The sequence below is a fragment of the Prionailurus viverrinus genome, chromosome F1 (genome assembly GCF_022837055.1).
Source record: "Prionailurus viverrinus isolate Anna chromosome F1, UM_Priviv_1.0, whole genome shotgun sequence".
In the NCBI taxonomy this organism is placed as follows: domain Eukaryota; kingdom Metazoa; phylum Chordata; class Mammalia; order Carnivora; family Felidae; genus Prionailurus; species Prionailurus viverrinus.
In genome coordinates this window covers 64,751,410-64,760,197 of record NC_062577.1, presented here as the reverse complement: position 1 = coordinate 64,760,197, position 8,788 = coordinate 64,751,410, and the positions used below count along the sequence as shown (strand labels likewise).

At 66.2% G+C, this 8,788-nt stretch overlaps 1 protein-coding gene across 9 annotated transcripts in view; it reads right to left on the bottom strand.

Moving 5' to 3' along the window:
* Nucleotides 1–974: 974 nt before the first annotated feature.
* ARHGEF11 (Rho guanine nucleotide exchange factor 11) overlaps nucleotides 975–8,788 on the bottom strand; it is an 88,036-nt gene continuing 80,222 nt past the window's right edge. For 4 of the 9 annotated variants that reach the window (XM_047840512.1, XM_047840514.1, XM_047840515.1 and 1 more), the window contains 13 exons: nucleotides 8,568–8,746; nucleotides 8,073–8,148; nucleotides 7,761–7,928; nucleotides 7,216–7,306; nucleotides 6,598–6,723; nucleotides 6,216–6,277; nucleotides 5,803–5,973; nucleotides 5,241–5,459; nucleotides 4,746–5,063; nucleotides 3,720–3,815; nucleotides 2,723–2,961; nucleotides 2,451–2,640; nucleotides 975–2,011 (listed from right to left, as the gene is read on the bottom strand). In XM_047840512.1, coding sequence (XP_047696468.1) covers nucleotides 1,953–2,011; nucleotides 2,451–2,640; nucleotides 2,723–2,961; nucleotides 3,720–3,815; nucleotides 4,746–5,063; nucleotides 5,241–5,459; nucleotides 5,803–5,973; nucleotides 6,216–6,277; nucleotides 6,598–6,723; nucleotides 7,216–7,306; nucleotides 7,761–7,928; nucleotides 8,073–8,148; nucleotides 8,568–8,746 — 1,994 coding nt within the window. In that variant the 3' untranslated portion in view covers nucleotides 975–1,952. The remainder of the gene's footprint in view (nucleotides 2,012–2,450; nucleotides 2,641–2,722; nucleotides 2,962–3,719; nucleotides 3,816–4,745; nucleotides 5,064–5,240; nucleotides 5,460–5,802; nucleotides 5,974–6,215; nucleotides 6,278–6,597; nucleotides 6,724–7,215; nucleotides 7,307–7,760; nucleotides 7,929–8,072; nucleotides 8,149–8,567; nucleotides 8,747–8,788) is intronic. The other 5 variants (XM_047840519.1, XM_047840520.1, XM_047840521.1 and 2 more) reach the window with 3 other exon arrangements.

Below are 8,788 nucleotides of genomic sequence, written 5' to 3'. Positions count from 1 at the left end.
GTCTCGCAGCCAGAAGTGGCTGAAGGGCTTTCCCGTTCTTCCCCGGGCTGAGCTTGGCCCCTCCAGCCTGGGCGGGCCAGGGCCTGCTCCCGGCTTGCTCTCTCCATGCTGCCCGCAGGACCGCAGGGATTGTAACCCCTTCGCCCAGGCCCAGGGGAAGGGGAGGGCTCCAGGCCCCCACTCCTTTGACAGCTGGCAGTCGCCCACAGGAGGCAAGGACTCCATAGAGGATGCGGAGTTGGCGGCTGATTTGAAGAGGGCTCTGTATCTACATAGTAAAGGCCAAGCCCTCCACCCAAACCCCAAAGCCATGGTTTGTGGAGGTGGGTGGTGTGAAACCAGGGATGCCCGCACGGCAGGAAGCGGGGCTGCAGAGGAGCCTCAGAGCTGCCCCCCCCCCCCCCATATCTCTACCTTCAGTGCTGCCTCAGGTGAGAGCACCTATGGAACAGATAACCTGTGGGACGCTGCCGGTGCTCAGAGGGGACTGGGCTGGCCTCTCCAGTCCTCCTCACGGCTCCCAGGCACCGTGTCGTAGGAAGTCCGGTGCCGGCTGCACCATAAGGCCCGTGAGGCCGGCACGGAGGGCGTGCTGGGTCTGGGAGGGAGACCAGGAGACCGAGGGGCAAGAGAAGCCGTCCCTTGGTCCGCCCGTGAAGTCCGAAAGGCAGGAGTTTGGGGGATGCGGCCGCCAGGGCCCGTGGGAGGGAGCGGGGGCTGAGGGAGCGGGGACCAGCCAGGCCTGCCCAAGGTCCCCCGGCTCTGGGCCCCCTGCCTGTGTGTGTGGTACATTCCGTGGCTTCTTCGGCCATGAGGGCTGCACCCCCAACAGAGGCTGGGGGAGACCCTGGCCAGAGCTGTGCCTGGGGGCTCGACGCCAGGGGCAGGGGCTGCCTTTTGTTCCCTCCACCCGAGCCTGAGAACAACCACCTTGTCTTTTATCAGGGCAGTTTCAGAAATCACACACACACCACCACGGTTGAAGAATATTTAACTTTTCTTAAAAAAAAAAATCTTAACCATGAAAGAAAGAGTATACATTATTTTAACAGGAAAACAGTCATTTCCATCTCTATATTTTATATATTATATATATATTTATATATATATGTATATATACACCTAGCACAGTGTGTATATTTTATTAGGGTGGGGGGTTGGCCCGGCAACAGGGGCCAATGCTGTGGGGCCCCTGGGGACGGTCCTGGGTTAGGTTCAGGGACTCCAGCATTCAAACCCCCACCCCACCTCCTGGGGCCCAGTTTTCAGGGCCGTACCTGATACACTGGTTTTCTACAGGGACAGGGTGGGGACGGGCAGACAGAGGTGGGGTCCGGAATCCCCCTGAAGAGAACCGCAGGAGGGAGCAGCTCTGGCCTGGGCCGCAGAGGCGGGGCTCTCAGGCCAGGTGGGCTGGGACACCTTCCTGCCCGCAGGGGACCGGCGTGCTCAGCTCTGACCCTCCCAGGGCTGGGCTGTTAGGACACAAGCTGCCCTCTGTGACTGCCTCCGGCACCCCGATGACAGAAACCGCTCGGTTATTTACAAAGCAAGATGCACGTATGGTACATACATATTTATAGGAAACCAAAGTGACAAGGAGGGCAGGGGTGCGGGCACCCCACCCCAGCCCCGGGGTCCCGCGAAGAGGGGAGGGGAGGAAGAAAGTGCACGTACACAGAGCCTCCTCCTGCCACCTGCGTGTCTGGGGGGCCGTTTGGGTGCAGCCGGCATGCTCAGGGCGCCAGGCTGTGGACGGGGCTGGGGAGGCAGGAACGCACTGAAATTTGACCCAGACCTGAGCGGACCAAGGGACATGCGGGTCTCCTGTGGGGTCTCGGCTAGACCGCCTCTACTGCGGGGCGGAGGTCTGGGGTCCCGCTGCCCTGTGCCCCTGCCTCAGGCCAGTCCCCGGGGGGAGTGGGGACGCGGAGGATGTGGTGTTTGGACAGTTAGAGTCCTGGGCACGAGGCTGCGTGGGTCGTGCACTCTTCCAGGGGTGCGTCGGAGCCTGTGGTGGGGGGGTGACGGGGAGGGCAGTGAGCGGCCGGCCTCTGGGGTGACCCTCCCTGTCAGGGTTCACCTGCACCGCACCCGAGCTCCAACAGAGTGCGTCCTCTGGAGCCTTTTGCGATGAAAGCGGAGTTTCTCCCGGAGCCTGGGAGTGGCCGCTGCTGCTCCCAAGCCCGTGGGTGGCTACGCGCTGGCCCCACCCCCACCCCCTGTCTGGTTCGAGGGGGGAGACCCATCTTCTCTCTGATCCAAGGAAATGGAGTTCGATACTAAGTTTTCCACTTTTAGGGGAGCTTCTGTGAGGGTTCCCTGGAAAGATCCCTTTCTGAAGCTGAGGGTGTGAATTACTCGTGCTCGGGTGGGGGTGATGAGACCCCTTCACAGAGCCCTCCTCCCCCTCCCCTGCGTGGGTATCCAGAGGGCAGCGCCACACTCACCGTCCTCAGAGCACGGCCCTGGCTGGTGCCTGTCCCTGGAGCCTGAGGCCAGGGGCTCCTTGGCCGGAGGGGACAGGGAGCTGTCTGTCCATCTGGCCGCCTCTGCGTGGAAACTGCCCACGGGTGTGGTGCCACCAGACGAGTCTCCCCCGAGGGACCTGAGCAGCTCTCTGTGGGCGCGCTCCATGTCCTGGAAGACAGCAGGGCGATGTGTGACCCGGGTCCCTTGCGTCAGGGCCCTGGGGGTGACGGGTCTGGGGACCTGCCCTCACCTTGAGCCTGTGGAGCTTGATGGTGAGCTGCTCGATGGTGTGGAAGATGCTGCTCGCGTCCCTGAGGGCCAGGCCGGGCGGGGAGCGGCTGGGGCGCCTGTGGCCGCCCTGGCACCGGGGCCGAGGCTCCGTCTGCCAGTCAGGGAGGCTGTCGGGCTGGGCGGGGCTTGTGGGTGCCCCCGAGGGGTCGGTGCTTGAGTCTGGGGGTCCCGCTGGCATGCTGACGTAAAAACAGTTCCCTGTCCCCACGGCGAGACGGGGAGGTTAGGATGCTGGTCCAGAGGACGCATAGACCAACCCCGTCGCCCTGGGTGCTCGCTCCCCACGTCGACTGGCGCGGCCAGGGGCCAGGGCTGCCGTCCCGTGGGTGAGCGCGGCGTAGGCGGCCTCACGCTGCCCACCAGCCCTGTAAAGGCCCCCTCCTCCAGAAAGCCTTCTAGGTGGCACTTTGGCCAAGCTTGGCCCACGCCGAGGGAGGGTGCCCAGCAGGGGAGGTTAGGGAAGGCCTCCCCGTCCCTGAAGCGGGGTGAGGAGGCAGGGCCGGCCGCAGGCACTTGGGAAAAGGAGCGGAGGGAGGCTCCGTCACATCTCCCCATCGCAAGCTCTAGATGAACTCTGACACAACCCCTGCGCCCATCTGCAGGGTCCTAGAGACCCCTCAGCTCCAGGAGGGACTCAGACACCACTGGAGCGGGGAGGAGGGGAGACACCAAGGGGCCTGGGAGGCCACGTGAGCCCCTTTCCACAGCGACACTGCAGTGTGGCTCAGGATGTCAGGCCAAGGACGCGGGGCTCCGGGCACCAGGCTGCGTGTGCTCCCCACCATATTCGGCACCGGCTCACCGAGCCCAGTCCCAGAGGCCCAGGCCTGATGGGGGAGGGAGGACGCAGTGGCAGGGGTGCCCTGCGGCAGGGGGTCCGCTCCCGGAGCCCGGCTCTGCCCCGCAGGCCCCACGCTCCAGCCCCAGCTTGGCTCCGGCTCCACGAAGTTCATTACCCGCAGCCTCGGCTCCGCCTTCTGCTTCGGCTGGCTCAGGCCCCGACTGGCCACTCTCGGGTAGCGCGGGGACAGCTGTGGCACCCGCCACCTCGGCTGGACCAGCACCACCACCAGGGAGAGCCGACACCAGGAGAGAAGGAAAGAGGAGGCGGCGGAAGACAGCAGGAGAGGAGAAGAAAAGGGGGAACACCGTGAACGCAGACGCCCGGGGGCCGCGGAGAAACCGTCCACCAGTTCACCGAAGCACAGAGCAGGAAGGGCAGCCCCCGGAAACCCAGGAGAGAGGGCGGGCCTCGGGCAGACGGGAGGCGGAGCTGAGCGCCGGGAGGACAGGACCCCGCAGCCCTGTGAGCATCGTTCCTGCTGCCCTCCTCAGACCACGTCCCGTCCCCTCCCTCCTCCCTCCTCCCTCCTCCCTCGGGCCTGCAGCTCTGCCCGAACCCGTCCCCAGCCCCTGTCCTGGCCGGTCTGGGCTTTCTTGCTCGACCCCGCCCACGGGGCCGCAACTTGGGGCGCTCTCCCACTGTCACGATGGCTCGCCACACATCCCCAGCTTCGTCCTGTGGCGTGTGCCCTTCCCCCCCCCCCCACCTCCCCCCTGCTGCCAGTGCCCTCACCACAGCCACTAACCACCAGCTGCAGGGGGTGGCTGTAAGCACCCGTCCCGGGTCTGAGGCCCCCAAAGAGAGCCTCATCTTTTCCTCAGGCTAGGGTCGTCCGTGAAGAATGTTAGCGGGGGCTTTTGTGGGCAGCCGGTTTGTGCCGGGCACCAGGTGACACCCTCACGTTACACACTGATGTTCAGAGAGGGTTCGCGATTTTGTCTAAGGCCACATGGATGTTAGGTGACAGGCTTTGAACCTCGGCTGCCCGACCCTGAAGCCTTCGTGTGTCGGCGTCTCCTCCTGGGATCCGGGAGCCTCTGTGCACACGCTTTCCCAGATAAAGCGCCATTTGGGAGGCTTGCCTCGACCTCAGTGAACCGGGCGCCCGTCTCCCCAGTGGACGTCCCAACTGATTTACCTTTTCTCACAACTTTGTAGCTTCCTGCTGCCTCTGTGTTTGAAGTCTCTTCCTCTGGATTCCTGTCCAGCTCGGGGGACTCCCAGATCCCGGAATTCCTGGCCCGTGGGGGCAGATGCTCCAGGGAACAGAGAGCCGTGTCCTCCTGCTCTGGCTGATCCCTCTCCGGCCCGGGGGAGCCGGGGTCTCGGGGCTGAGAGGCGCTGCTCATGAGGGAAGGCGTGGGTGTCCGGTCGGCCTCGGGCTCTCCGGACGCCTGTGCTTCCGCGGGGTGACCGGGCAGCAGGCCCCACAGGATCAGGCGCCTCAGGCTCTCCACTGGAGGGAGAGAAGGTGCTGGCTTCCCCCGCACAACCACGCCCAGGGCCGCTGCTCCCCTCCCCCACAGGGCAGAACCCGGAGCGGACTCTGCGTCCCTTTTCCTCCAGCACGGCCGGAGAGAGCGTTCCAGCAGGTGGAGGGTAGAGGGGTCTGTGGGGCCCGGAAGGCACTCACCATCTTGGAGGGCTGCATCAGCGAGCCCTTCCATAACCAGAGGTCCTGGGAGGGACAGGAGGATGGGATCCCTGGTCCTGCGGCCCCTGTTCTCTGCATCCAGGGCTGCGGGAGGGTGGGACAAGGCACCCAGCTCCTCCTCTATGCTGCCCTCCTGCTCGGGATCCTCTAGCGGGACCGGGTGCTTCCCCTTGACCCTCTGCTGTGGCCCAGGGCCTGCTTTGGGTGGGAGGACAGCATAAGGACGGGGAAGAAAGGCACCTGTGGGCGGACCCCATCCACACCCAGCTCTGGGTTCAAGCGGCTGAGAACGTGGACTCATTCCACGAATGTTTAGTGAACCCCTACTATGACTACAACCAGACACCGTCCCGAACCCTTGGCAGACGTCGGGGATGACACCCAGCTCCCTGCCAGTGTGGAGCTTAAGCTCTAGTGGACAGACACAGAGGAGTAACACAGTACAGCGAGCTCTCCAGGCGAATTAGAAGGAGACAGCACTGTGGGAAAGACACGGCAGCGCGTAGGCCAGGGGGCGGGGGTGGGCGGGAGCGCCGTTTACCTGCAGCCGCGAGGCCACAGAAGGCGCGTCGCCGCAGAGGCAACGTCTGCAGGGACCCGAAGGAAGTGAGGAGTCCACCAGGAGATTTACCCACGGTATCCCACGGGTGTGGCCTTCTCCATGGAAACGCCCAGCTGGAGGAGGCGGGGGCCCCCCTCCACTGTGGAACGCCTGTCACCCGGAGAGCCGGGGTGGGGGCCTCTGTTCAAGTGAGCTCGTCCACACTGGCTCAGGTCTACTCTCCTTCCCCTTCTGGACCCCCTTCTCAGTCCTTTCTCTGTTCTTATCCAAACCTCACGCTTCTGGCCCCGACATCCTCTCCCATCACCCCACGCCCGCACCCGACCACCCCCTGACCTGTCCCACCAACAATGGCCCGGTGGGCTCCCACAAGGACGGTTCCGGGGACACACCTCCAGACAGCTCCTCAGGTCCTGGTTCGCCGTGGAACACTTCCGAGCCATCCAGTCCCACCCTGCGGGGACAAACCCCCAGAGGTCACCCGCCGCACTGCTGACGCCAGCCAGGAGGGGTGAGCTCAGACGCTGCCCTGGCCTCCCGCGTCACAACGGGCAGTGAAGGATGGTCCGACAAAGGGAGGTGGCGGGCTTCAGCACCTGCCACGGGTCGGCCACCTGGAGAGCAGGGTGGGTGCTGGCCGGCGTCTCCCGGTCCCGATTCTATACCCCCCCACCCCGGCGCAGGCATGGTCTCCCTGACGGCCAGGTTGGGGGGGAGCAGACAGGGACTGAAGGCGGAGGCGTGGGGACGACTGGGGGCCTGGGGGGTGAGCACCTGCTGGGTGTGAGGCTCTGGTGGGCCGGCTCCTGGGCGCCGGTGGGTGGGGGATGGGCGGGTGCCGGGGCGGCTCCGGGGCGCCCGGTGGCGTTCCGCACGGCCTCCTCCAAGAGCTCCATCCACCTGTGGCTCAGCAGGGGCAGAGAGGGCCGGTGGTAAACACAGGGTCGGGCACGCCCCCTGCAGGCAGCCCTCCCCACAGGCGTGTGCAGCCACCCACAGTGGCCCTGTGCCGTGCTCTGGGCCGAGCGGTCCCTGTCTGCTCCTTGTCTTTAAACGGCCCCCAGACAGGCAGTAAGACCCACAGGTGACAAGCCTGACGCTGAGACGCTGACTCAGTCGAGCTGCCTCGTGTGGCGGCAGTGAGGGAACGAGGGGTGGGTGACGACCCCGGAGGCGGATGCGCTTGGTGGGAAGGAGGAAGAACCCCAGCGCAGGGAGGAGGAAGGGACCACTGACCACGCGGAAGACCCCTCGGGGGCAAGGACGGCGGTCCCGCGAGCCCGCTGCGCCTGCCCTGTCTCCCTGTCCCATGCCCATGCCCCATCCTCCGCCCCTCGGCCCGGCCTCACTGCCCACCACTCACACACGCCGCCCCGGCCCCTCGATTCTTACGTGTTCTTGTCTGACGACGTCAGAGCCACCAGCTCATAGATCTGGGGGGGGCCCAGCTCGGAAGTGCAGATGATGAAGAAGGCCCGTTTGTCTGTGCGAAGGAAGGGGGAAGGGCCGCGTGGAGGTGGCAGAGCCGTGACGGCGGCCCCCACCAGGGCCACAAGGTGCTGGGAGCCCCGGCCCTCGACACGGGACGGGGACCAGAGCAGAACACGCAGCTGGCCACCGGAACCACGCGGGGTCGCGTACAGGAAGGCCAGAGGCGGTCCTGGACCCTCAGGCCCTCCTCGCGGCGGCCCCCGCTCCCTCTGCTCTCCCTCACGCTCGCCGCCGCCTGCGACTCCCGGGGGGGGGGGTGGGGGGGTGGGGGGAGCATCGCCCCAAGCCACGGGCGGAGAGAGCGGGCCCAGGGCCCCTTCCCGCACACACGGGGCTTCTCACCGAACCGCCTCTGTCCGCCGGGCCCCGTCCCCCCACCCCGCCCCGGGCCATGTCCTCCCGCTCAGGGGCCAGCAGGGAGGCCCGAGGCCAGGCCCGCGCGGCACCTGTGGCCACGGAGCGGACGAGCACGGCGTTGAGCTTGAGCACGGGGCTGAAGGTCTGCTTGCTGTCCGAGGAGCCGGCGGCCGTCTTGCTGTGACACTTGAGCAGCAGCTTCTCGTCCTGCTTCTGCAGCAGCACCAGGAGGTCGTCCAGCAGCAGCACGTGCAGGTCTGGGGGGCAAGCGCCATGAGGAGTGCCCCCCCCCCCCCCCCCCAGCACAGGGACAGGGTCCTGTGCCCCCTCCCCAGGCGGGGCTGCAGGAGCCCTGCCGGGCCCCGGGCGTGCGGTCCAGGGGGCAGGGCTGGGGCACCCACCCAAGGTCTTATCCTTGCTGGTCCTCCAGGTCAGGGGCCCCTCGTGGATCATCTTTCTGGCCGTCAGATCCAGGCTCTGTTAAGGAAACGTCGTTCGTTCATTGGAACCTTCGTTCGACCCAGTGCACGCCACACTGCTGAGGAGCTGGGGGTCAGCGGCAAGCAAGAGGCGGCCTCTGCTCTGACGCTCGAATAGAGGCCACGGGCGGGACAGAAGCCACCGTGAGGCTGTGTGTCCCACCGGGGGGTTCGCCAGCGGCTCTGCCCGGGCCTCTCCCCAACCCGACCTCTTTTTGTTTCCTCCCCGGCCACCTTCACCTGGACCCCGGCTCCCAGCCCCCGCTCGGCCGGGAGAACTCCAGCATCCCGTCCCTGCCGGCAGGGCCGTCTGCTGGGTGTTCGTGGGGCCCCGCTGCGGCACCCCGTCCCTCCGGGCCCCGGCCGGTTCCGCTCCCAGGGGTGCCCCCAGTGTGTGCGGCGGTCCCCGCCTCCCACCTTGAACTCCGCCGCCAGAGGGTTGCTGGCCCTCTCCAGGGAGGTGGTGTCCAGGCGTTTCTGGTAACCCTCCAGACGGTGCCGGTTCTCCGTCTGCTTCACGGCCTCGTTCACGTACTTGAGAATCTCCCGGCACTGGTCCCGGGCCCGGCACAACTTCTCGTGCTCAGACGTGCCACCTACCGATCGGGGCAGAGGCGGTGCTGGGGGGTGCCTGCCTG